Raw genomic sequence first — 12405 nt, 5'->3', positions numbered from 1 at the left:
AAGAAATAATCGCACCACATTGGCAATTGTTTTGTTCAAACAAAAACCCCATTGAATTTTGTTACATTTCAAAACAAGACCTGATTTCTTACATCGAATGTTTTTGAGACAAAATATAAAATATTTAAAATATTATTTGCATTATGTACTCTTGAGGATGTAAGCAGTAATATCAGATTTGACTGTCAATCATACTGTCTGAAAAGTAGCTGCAGGTATCACTTTCATGGTCTTCAGTTGTCCTGGGTTTTTGGCTTTTCCACAACGACAGACACAAACACTTGTCTCACTGAATGATGTATGAGGAAGGAAGCATGGGTGCTTTCCTGAGTGAAGAGGTTCCTATCGAAAATTCATGAGATCAGATGTTTTTTGTGATCACAGAAGTTGTAGGGAACTTGTTCCTCAGCAACACTGGAGACAAGATAGCCGGCAAAAGGACTCCTTTTGTGCTTGCTTGCTATCTTCAAAAGAGAAGTATGACTAATTCCTTCTCCAAAATCATCTAGGTCAGCTGGCTCTGCATTAGATCATCTTCTGGGCTCATGCTCAATTCTAAGAATGTTATGACGGTATCAGACTTGACACGAAACGTAGGCTGAACACCTGTTTTTTGCCTTACAAGGTTTTAAATGCTGTCTGTCTGCAAACCAAGACTTCATTAATCAATTCTACAAGGTCTCTCAGATCCCTGTTTTAGAGTTCTGTCCATATTTTCATGTTTGCTAAAATTTACTGTCCTTTCAATCGTGACTGTACCCATCCTAAAATTGCAACATTCTACTCCAAACGCCCTTTTCCACAGGAAGTCTTGTAGGGTTCGGTTAGACCATTGTGCCCTGAACTGACAACCACCAACATTGCTTCATCTGTTAGTACTGTTGTGTCTGGCATATCGGACCGATGCTCCACAGGAAGGACAGAAATAGAGGCGAAGGAAGCGGTGGGCTTGTGTAGTTGTGAGTGAGTACTGCATATCACAGGCCTATTGGGCTGTTGAACGTTTGAAGCTGTTAGCCGTTGGCTCGTGAGCGCTCCACAGTAACTGGCTCTGTCAGAAATCACAAAGCAACTGTTGTTCACATTCACTTGAATGTTTTCAAAGAAAAAGTTTCCAGTAGTGCTTTATTCAAACTGCTTGGCCACTACCTGTCAAAAAAAAAGATTACTGTCAATATTATTACGGTATTTCTGTATTTTGAGCTACCCCACTGAATTAAGCTAACATACTGTGTTTACACTTGAAGAACTCGGTTGAAAAAGCTTCTAAATGTCACCCCCATCAAAAATTAGATCATTACATGTACCAAATTCTCTTAATGCGTATTAGGGTTTTTTACAGACTATAAGTCGCACTTTTTTTATAGTTTGGCAGGTCCTAGAACTAAAGTTCAGGTGCGGCTTATACATCAAAATTATTTTATATGAACCAAGAGAAACCATTACCATCTACGGCCGCGAGAGTCCGCTCTATGCTGCTCCTGTATTTATGTAATTCAATGGATTCAGTAAAGCGGAATGACTTCGGGACCTTTTTGAACTTGATTTGACTTGACGTGTTAATTTAGCTTATTCAGCTCTCAGGTATATTCTGTATGCTATTGAGTATCGTGCAAATAACTGTTTATTTTACGGACACCTATTCAGCCTGCTGTTCTGTGCTATTCTTTAGTTGAATAACTTGCCTTTCCAGATTAAATGTCTGTTCTTCGGCTTGGATTTTGTGAAATCAATTTCTAAATAAATGCGATGTATAGTCCAATGCGACTTATATATGTTTTTTCCTCTTCAAAACACATTTTTGACTGACCCAACTTATACTCCGGAGCGACTTATAGTCCGGAAAATACGGTATATGTTCATCAAATCCATTCTGTTTAAATCTGCTTAATCCCAGCCACAAACCATTCAGAAATACTGGTTTGTTGGCAGAATCCGTTAAACACCACAGTGCTTTTTCTGCAAAGTCCTCTAAGTGCACGGAAGATGAATTGGATTTCAATTCTTTAGCTGTAAGTATTTTTAATTGTTTAAAGGAGGTTTAACAAATATATTAGGATATTGACAGAATTGTTTAGCCTTTAACCTTTACAGTGACTGGAGATGTTTTTAGAAGTGGAGGTTTTTGCCAAAAAAGTTTGCGTGCACTTGAATGATGGTTTTGCAGTGGAAGACGGTCACATACCAATGAAATGTGTAAAATGACATGAAAATAAGACATTTCATTTACTTACCAATAATATTTTATTGCCAATAAAGTGAAATTACTTAACCTAAACATAAAAGTATAATAAACCAAAAAATTAAGCCATGTCAGCACACTTAGGCTGGATTTATACTGCAAATATTGATGCCCAATTCAGATTTTTTGATGACCTGCTTACATCATCTTTTAAAAGTGACTCGTATCCAATATCAACATTTACACTTAACACTTTAAACACTTAAAAAACAATTTAAGTTCGACAAACTGACCCAGAACAGCTTAAATCACAGAGGAAGTTAAATGTTGGCGATATGCAATGGACACAGACAAAGTGATTATACAATGTTTACACACAAGATTTATTTAAGAAAATCAAACCTGCTTTATTTCTGTAACTACACATGAAAATTCAGCATTACTCCCCTAAGCGGAGCTGTCTTTCTCTAGTGCGCTGCTAAGTCGAGTCATGTAATCATGTGGTCAACCTGAGTTGACGTCATGGATCATGGACCAACTTCATTTTATCAATGACGAACAACACATCTTGAGATGGGAATATCTGATCTGTGCGCTTACATTGCAAATGCGAATGCATGTATCCAATTAATATCTTATTTATTTCCACATATGAATGAGGCCTAAAAAAGATCTGAGAATACCGGAATCTTTCTTTTTTCCTGCTTAAACATTTGTGGGTCATATCCGATCTGTGGCACATGAAATCGGAATTGAGTCACTTCAAACATGCAATGTAAATATTTTCATATCCGTGCATCTCCACAGAACACCCCACTATGCTGAGCTTTTTCCCAGTATGTTTGTTCATTTGTTGCTTTCTGATCGTATGATTACCGAGTTACCTACAATGCGATCACAGCGATAATCACTGAACATCTGCTTGTTTTTTTTCAACCTGTCAACCAGTACCTGTGTGTAAGCTAGGCACATGACTGTTTTTGGAAGCCATTAACAGAGGCCCTGGGCAAACACACAGAGAGTCTGTTCAAACACAGGGCGGAAGCTGGCCTAATGAGGATGTTTACCAATGCAGAAAAAACTCAGAGCAAACAGGGATGTGGACATGTGGCCATCAACACCTCCCCGCTCGGTCCTGTCACCTCCGCAGCTGATGGGGCAGCCGGGGCTCTCGTTTATGCCCTCATTTCCCCAGCAAAAGTCAGACGTGCCCGTGAAGACACCCTGTCCCTAGCAGGCTGCCTGGGTTTGACATTTCCACTGGCATTAAGTTGTCTAGCTCTTATTAGAATATATTGTGAGCTCATTTCCAGCTATTGTTACAGTCCTCTTTTTGTCATTGTCTGTCAAATCCAACCCTCTGCGCCACCCACCTCTGCCACATGGCTTTATGCCAGGTGTGCTTATAACCTGCACAGACAGACAGACAGACAGCTTAGAGAAAGAGAGAGGGAGATGGTGAATAGATAAAAATGGAGAGAACAGCGGAAAAGTCTTTAGTAGAGATAGTAAGGAGCTTTTTTCCTGATAATAAGGTTGGCAACCATTGTTAGTGGGGCAAACAAATGGTGCACCTGGGTGTTGTGTAATGGTTAAATATTTTTAGCTTGTAAGTGGAATAAACCATGACCTCAGTGTGGCGGAGGATGATGTGCCAGATGAAGGCACTCACTTCCACCCAAGCTAACACATAGGAAATAAATCTCTTTAATATCTCAGTTGTATAATATCCGGCTTTACAGAATTCTTAAGACCCTAGTAATCTCATATCATCATGAAGTTTTAAAAGACAAAGTGTCACAAATTTCATTATCATTTCAAACATTACTCATTCCAAGACTTCTTATTTATACAATGCACAACATTTGTTTAATATGTCTATCTGATGTGCTGTAGTGTGTACTGTAAAGTCTCTTAACATCCTCTAAGCAATGCATTTTTTATTTTAGGAAAGTGTTATGAAATCATAACAGATTGACATCATGTATAAAGTATTTGTTATTTACTCGCATTGCATGTTGCTCTGTTACTTCCTTTGCTACCAAGCAAATGGCGCCAGATTTGATTGCTTAGTACGAAGTTTAATTTCTTCCAGTGTTTCCACAGGTCCTTGAAATCTTTGAAAGTTTGTGAATCTGGGAGAAAAATTCAAGGCCCTGGATGTATATTTTTTAAAAATATACAGGTCATTGAAAGTGCTTGAATCTATTTTATGCAAGGTGTTTTCTGGGGGAAAAAATCCATATTATTCCCAGTGTAGTGTCGGATAATATCCTAAAAATTATAGACTTTTTAAGCACATATGCTAAACTTCGCTTTAAATGCTTATATCTTCTAGTAAATGTTGATTCAAAATGCTTTTTTGTAGTTGTGTTTGACACATGAAAGTGTCTCGGGTTACGTATGTAACTGTTGTTCCCTGAGAAGGGAACGAGACGCTGCGTCCCCTTGCCATACTTCCTGCGTCTCTGTAAGGCCGTCTTTGGCAATATTTCAGATAGCGATATACTTCCTGGCTCCCGCGTCACCCTGTCGTTAAGCTTCACCATTGGTTGAATTTGATATACACATTCAGACGCACTTACCCCTGGAGGCGTCCCCACAGTGTCACCAAAGTGATGCAGCGCAAGTTCCCTCGAAAGGGAACTGTAACAATGTATCTTAAAAGGAAACACAATGTAACCTTGCTTTCACTTGAAATGTGTTCCCACATTTAGTCCTTGAATTTGAGGGTACTGGACCTGGAAAGTCCTTGAAAGGTTCTTGAATTTTAAGTTAAAGGAACAGTATGTAGGATTGTGGCCAAAATTGATATTGCAATCACAAAACTTGTGGCCAAAACTGGTACTGCAATCACACAACTGGTGGCCAATACACAACATGACAACATAAACATCAGTTGAGGGCTGCAACTCCACTTTTTAAATGACAATATCCTGGCCAGACCACTGTTGTCAGTGGTATAAGAAAATTATTTCTTAATGGCTAGTGACATATCAGGGCCATTTTATGATTAATTGATATACATTTCTTACATACTGTTCCTTTAAATAAGGTGTGGGTACCCTGTTCTTCTCTTTTCCCTTGTCCTTGCAGTCCTCCACAATATCTCATATAAATGGCTTTTTACACACTATTACCTGCTTTGATTTTAACACGAAGTCTCTCCCCAAATACCTGTCAGGTTTTATCTGATGTTTCTGTATTCAAATCCTCAGCGTCCCACCGGCACGTGCCAGAAATTTACAGCACTGCTTTCTCTCTCTCTGTATATTCAACAGAAGTTCTCGTGCTTGTGAAACACAGAATAATGTAATTCAAACAGTTGGGCGTAGGGCAGCCCCCTCACTGGGCCAGCCCGGGCCCAGGCAGCGCCTGCAGGATGATCATCCTCCGCTGTCAGCCATGATAAAACCAAGGCTTTTACTTATTGAGTAGGGAACCGCATGCTACACTGGAGATCAAGGGCTGGTGAGAGAGACACGCTCGTGTTTTAGCACACATTTCTCTCTCTGTTTCAAACTGGAGTGGATGCTGCAACTCACACACACACACCCACGTGCACATAAATGCAAACACACATTCACACATCACCGCTCACAAACACCTACTTGTTTACACAGGGGGGCGATATCTCACGCAGCTTTGCCAACAGCCCGAAGATCGCGGAAAGCTCCAGATCGATGGAGGTTGTATCACCAGGTTGCATCAGAAATATTTTGTCGCGAACGTGACCCAGGGCACTGAATTCTTCTGGAACTGTTTCAAAAAGGGGCTGTCCCTCATTGTATCTGCGCACTATTTATTTACACCGACTGCTCTAGGGGAAAAACCTAATTATTTCCTTATAAATGGACGCGTAAACAAAGTGCTTTCTGGTGCCAGATGCAGATAAGTAGTCAAATTCGAGGCTGCACAGACGCGTGTAAGATGCTTAGGTCGGTCGGATGTGTGTCTGGCTGCGTTTTACAGACACAGCTGGAGAAAGAGACGACAGACTCGGTTGAGCGTAGGAGTGGATGCCCTGGCACAGAGGCAGTTTCTTTCACTATTCCTCCCTCTGTATCCCATGAGTGGGCTCACAGGGAATGGGGCTCGGTGTTATGGATCTGAGCTGTCTTCTTTTGTTTGCGTCTGCTCTCTCTTTTTCGGTCTTGCGGTGTGTCTCTGGGCTGGACGATGCCTCGGAGGAGTTTGGCTGCACAGATGTGCAGTGTCTGTGTTGGAGAGGAGGGATTTGTTTGTCTCCTACCCCCTGATAAATGCATGCTTCCTAATGTACATAGCAATTAGGCACACTGACATTATAGGCCTGCTGTCATACACCAAACAGGGTGTGACATAGTATACTGTGTGTGTGTGTGTTTAGATCTTTAGCCACTTATTGTCCAGTTTTTTTGGGGGTGCAACTTGATGATTAATTTGTAAATCTGAACAAATTGAAAGTAATTTAATGATCTTACCCTTAGTAAGATTACAAAAATTATACACATTTATAGTCTCTTAAAGGGATAGTTCAACCAAAAATGACAATTCTGTCAGTATTTACTCACCTTCAGGTTGTTTCAGTCCTGTATAAATTTCTGTTCTGTTGAACACAAATTAAGATATTTTGAGCAATGTTTGTAACCAACAGTTTTGGGGCACTATTGACTTTTCTGCTATGTAAGTCAATGGTGCTCCTGCTTCCTGCATGATTACAAATATCTTTCTTTGTACTCAGCAGAATAAAGTATTTTGGTAACACTTTATTTTAGGGGTCCATAATAAGGCATTAATTAAGTATTTAGTTATACTATATTAACAATAAATTTCAGCTAATTAACCATTAAAGGCCATTTTCTTTAAAAAAAAATCCAGATAATTTACTCACCACCATGTCATCCAAAGTGTTGATGTCTTTCTTTGTTCAGTCAAGCAGAAATTATGTTTTTTGAGGAAAACATTCCAGGATTTTTCTCATTTTAATGGACTTTAATGGACCCCAATACTTAACAGTTTTAATGCAGAGTAAAATTGCAATTTCCTGTAATTTATTGTTTATATAGTATAACTATATACTTAATTAATCCTTAATTAATACCTTATTAATGCATTATTACGGACCCCCTAAAATAAAGTGTTACCAGTATTTTATACAGGTTTAAAACAACCTGAGGGTGACAGTGAATGACAGTATTTTCATTTTTGGGTGAACTATCACTTTAAAGGCGGGGTGCATGATTTTCGAAAAACACTTTTGAAAAGAGAGTCGGGCCGAGTACCAAAACACACTAGTAGCCAATCAGCAGTAAGGGCTGTGTCTACTAACCAACATCATTGCCTGGGTTGCGTATGTGTGGGGTCTATCAAAAGGAGGTCCAGATTCTATTGGGGTAGGGGCGTGTTTGTATAGGTGATTTCAAATGTTAACATTGGCTTTCAGAGATCCTGCACCCTGCCTTTAAGCTTTATGAGTTTCTAAATGTGCATTTATAAGTATGAACGTGCAAAACTTTTGCTGCTTCTACTTCTGGGCTGATTCAGTTTTTTTTTTAAAGTTGGTCTGAATGCAGTCTTGCAGGTTTTTATCGGTGTAGGGTTTGCTTATCAACATTATCTTATATTGCTTATCATTATATGCTGGTATCTGATTTATTCTGATGTAGAACTACAACACATGATGATATGAGAAACATGAAACGTTTGCTGATATGTTGGAAATCCTACGTCAACAGTCAATCATAAAGTAGTCACAGTTGTCACAATTGACCAATCAGAATGAAGTATTTCAAAGCTGTATAAATATCTTTGTTTTGATGAAGATATTATAGGGAATGTTTGTACCCAAACCATTCGTGAGCCTCATTCACTTTCATTGTATTTTTTATTCGTACTATGGAAGTCAATGGGGCCTCTAAAACATTCCTCAAAATATCTTCCTTCGTGTTCATCAGAACAAACACATTTATACAGGTTTGTAACAAGATGAGAGTGAGTAAATGATGACAGAATTTATTATCCCTTCAAGTCATTTCTACCCCAAATACAATATGTCTATTCCTAATGTTTATCTTTATTTTTCTCTTTTTTATCATAGGATGCCTTTGTGGAGTTGTACAGCCAACCGAGAGACCCCACATTCCACCCCTTTTCTTACCTAACGAAAGTGCTTGGACTGGCAGCGCTGGGTTTGGCAGGCTTGACCATCGGAGGATACTTCGCCCAGAAGTGATGTCTCTCCCTGGCTCTGCGGATCTCTTTCCGCTTATTTATCTCTTTCTCTGCCTATCTCTCCTCAGCTTATCAAAGCATCTGGGTTCTTCTTAGCCCGGCAACAGTGCTTTCAAAGCTCTAACGCTGATATGATGCTCCTCAAGTCAGAGGTGCTCGCACATAGATGACAATGCGAAGAGTAAAGAACGATGACACCACGCTTTGATTCTAACGCTTGTCACTGCCATGTACAGTTGCACTCACACACAGAGACGGACACAGAAAACGCACGCACACGTAAAGAGCTGCACACGCATACTTCATAAGGACTGAAGAATATAAACCGTTTGTACAGATTTTTTAAGATTGTGCTTTTTTTATATAGATTTTTTGCCATTTTGTAGCATGAATCAACAAAGGAGCGGAGAAAAGTTTGCCGGGGTGAATGTAAATAATTTCTCGCTATCTGCATGTTGAGAAAAAACCTCGAGTAATTCTGCATGACGTCGTTTTGTACTAGGCCGCCTCCCATTTTGTGTCGAATCAGGGTGTTTTTTCTCTCTCCATTGGATGTCCTGCCAGATGGACAGATGTTGAGCATTCCTTATTAAAAAGTTCCTGTTTGATTTGCTGTCTCTCTGTGTTTGTCGAGGACAAACATGATGAGAACTGAACGGCAAAATCAAGACAAACAGACATTATGATGTTATCTCACCCATGCACGGGACACGCCGTTGTCCGACCCCTGCTGAATGTAAAGACTGTAAAAAAATGTAAAGTTTTGGAAGTTTGACTTCACAATTTTTTTTTGTATTTCGCTTTTATTATTTTGTCGTGTGTATATATATGTTTCAGTTCAGTTGTTTCGGTTGTGTTTCATTAATCAAGAATATGTTAAAGGAATAGTTCACCCTAAAAACACGGTGCCATTATCTACTCAACCTCATCACGACTGTCCTTATAAACATTTTGTAGCTCCATTTCATGCAACTTCATGGTGACCAATTTTTTATTCTACGTGCATTGGGTCAATAATGACACATTCATCATTTTGGGAGAAATATTCCTTTACAAAAACAGGAATAATGGTAACAAGAGGGTATTGAGTACATGTAAGGTGTGCGGACGTCTGTAAATAGGTTGTGTTGAGAGAGCTGGGCTAGGCTGTGTTCTGGTAGAGATAAAGACAGCAACGTCCAGCCAGGTGCGTGTGCATATCTGCAGATGAAATGGCCAGGTGGAGGAGTGATCGGAGCTGGGAACAGAAGTTCATTCAGCTTGGCATGATAGGCATGCAGCTTTGAAAAAACTTTGTCGGACCCAGGTGTCTTTCCCTTCTCCCCATGCACCATCCACATTATCTGGCTGGCATGCTAGATCACGGCCAAGATGATGCTGGTTTGTGCTGTAGGTTTTTGGATGTCCCCTTTAATTACAGAAATCTGATCTGTCTGTAACTTCTGTCCCAGAGAGTTTCATCTGCTCTCTGCTACCATACCATCTCTTCCATCTCTCAGTGCATTCCACTGGGAGGGTTGATTTCTTAAACACAGGAACATATGGAGACATTGGGATGTCCTAATGACTTTAGTGTCTGCAGTCTACAGTATGTTTAAATCTTTTGTGTTCAGGAAATCTATCTATCATCTTCTTTGAACCTTGCTCATCTGTAGATGTCAGAGCAGACGACATACATTATGTAATACAAAAACAGAGATGCCCTTTTAGTTCTGATTAGTTTTGTCCCATACAACCTTGTTTTTGTATTACAAATTATATATATGACATCTACTGAAATTAATGTCAAGATCATTGATCTCAAAAACCAAAAGAGCAACTTTGTATGTCGTGCGATGGCTTCATCTGGCCTAACACAGCTCTCTCAAGTGTTTAGCGGTACAGATAGCGGTAGCATTGCGTATGTAATAGTGTACTATATTGCTGCACCCTTTATTGGGTGGTGGAGAAGTGTATCAGAATATCTAAAAAGAGTTGACTCACACTGTAAGCTCGTTTTACTTTAGCTGCTAAAGATCTAGCAATGTAAGACCACGGGGGTTGAAACTGCGCTTCTCCCAATTGCTGCACCATTTGAAGCTGCTCATAGATGAACCAGCATATAACTGCCACTGCTGGACCGCAACTATAGTCCATCTAGTCCATCTAGTCCTCAAGTCTCGCTTTCACTCGAGTTAGCTGAGAAGTCACAATTAATGCATACTTGAGTCATTTTAGATTTAATTTTATAAAGTAAATCTATCATTTTATATACTTAATACGCATTAAATGGCTACCCAGTCTCACAAAATTATGTACCTCACGTAATTTTTTATTCTTTTTTGTGATACTGTCACGAATTTCCACGATTTTTTGGTGATCGTATCACGAATTTCTGTTTATGTGTCATTGTCACGTATTGGTTACTCAACTGCTTTTTCCTATTTTCAAACCATTTTCGCTTCGGGTTCGGGTTAGATTTGGTGTTTGCGTTAGGATGTCACTTTAAAGAGTAACTAAACCCTTAACCAACTTTTTTTAGTTAATGATCTGTAAGAATGATGCTTTGATAGTGCTGTTCATTGATTTTAGTAAGTTTTTTGACATTTGGATATAAAGTGCTTCAATACTATAATATATGGTGTAAAAACGTCTGAGTGCTGCCCTCTTCGGGTTGAACGGTGGCTACTGCAGTTGAATTTTCCTATTGGATGTTGGGTCCAAAGAATAACTCGTGACGTAAGTAGGTTCAAGCTCACCATGCCCTTGTTACGATCTCACCACACACTGGTACGAGCTTAGTTCGTCCCCTCTATCTCCATTGGGATCTGCCCACTTTTTTTCGCATTTTTCAAATATTGCCAGTGGGTGGAGTCAGGCTCTGAACAGGGGTTTTATTTTTTATATTTTCTAAATTTTAAAACATTGTCGCCTGGCGTTAGGGTTAGAGTTGGGTTTGGGTAAGGATTTCATTTTATGTAAATCTAACCCTAAACCAAAGCGACAATGGTTAGAAATTAGGTTGAGTAACCAATACGTGACACATAAACAGAAATTCGTGATGCGATCACGAAAAAACGCGGAAAAAGAATTCAAAAAATTACGTGACTATAGGTACGTAATTTCTTGTGACTGGGCTGTAAATGACCTGATTAAAAGCAATGGCATTGTTCTCTTCAGTGCAATGATTGTCTAGGAATTTAGTTTGCTTTGAAAAAGCACATGGTTTAATGTCAGTAACCTGCAGGATATACTTTGAGGTGGATTTGTGTATAAATTATGCTGTTTATTGATATGAATTCATCCCATTGTGGCACGATGCCCTAACTACAGTGGTAACTCTTATTGGTCCAAAATGTTTAATTTTTATAGATGTATATTCAAGCTGAAGTGTGCAATTTTAGGTGTCGCCAAACAAAGAAAAATCTGTAAAAAGTGGTAATTCTGCTATTGGATGCCCAAACAGACAGTCCCGTCCCAAAATTATGATGTTGCTTTGTCAAGGTGGTTGGCATGCTCTACAGACAGATGTCTTGATAGTGTTGAAGAGCCAGTGTTTACATCTTTGAGGGGAAATTAACCTATGTGACTTTTAAAGAGTTTGGTTCCAAAACGCAATAAATCCATTTGGACTAATTTCGGTAAAAACGTGTTTTCTATACCAAGAAAGTGACAAGATGTAAACCACTATTTTCTGTTACAAACGGTCACATCTTTCGATTATAATAACATAAAAATTCAAATCCATGATTTGATTTTCAAAGATTTATTATAAAAACCGATAATTTTTTCCACAAAATGCAATAAATCCATGACAAGTTTTTTTCAAAATGCTATAAATCTATTGAATCAATATATAAATGTGCATTCATCTTTGCCATGTTATATTCATTTAGTTAATTAGTGGTAGACACTGATTAAAAAAATAAATAAACATTAATCAAAGCACTTACTTTGTAATATTAATAACACTGTCATTGCTGCTGTCATCCTTGGGACGTCGTCGCTGAACGTTTTTAAAGCGTTCAGCT

The 12405-nt window shown here is 39.0% G+C and overlaps 1 protein-coding gene across 1 annotated transcript in view; it reads left to right on the top strand.

The window, feature by feature from the left end:
- Positions 1-9360, top strand: part of bcl2a (BCL2 apoptosis regulator a) — a 56483-nt gene extending 47123 nt beyond the window's left edge. The window contains exon 2 of the mRNA XM_055181648.2: positions 8262-9360. Within this exon, the coding sequence (XP_055037623.2) occupies positions 8262-8396 (135 nt within the window). The 3' untranslated portion in view covers positions 8397-9360. The remainder of the gene's footprint in view (positions 1-8261) is intronic.
- Positions 9361-12405: the final 3045 nt, after the last annotated feature.

Source organism: Misgurnus anguillicaudatus, chromosome 25 (genome assembly GCF_027580225.2).
Source record: "Misgurnus anguillicaudatus chromosome 25, ASM2758022v2, whole genome shotgun sequence".
Classification (NCBI taxonomy): Eukaryota; Metazoa; Chordata; class Actinopteri; order Cypriniformes; family Cobitidae; genus Misgurnus; species Misgurnus anguillicaudatus.
Note: the sequence above shows the minus strand (reverse complement) of the source record. Positions and strands in the feature narration are given on the sequence as shown.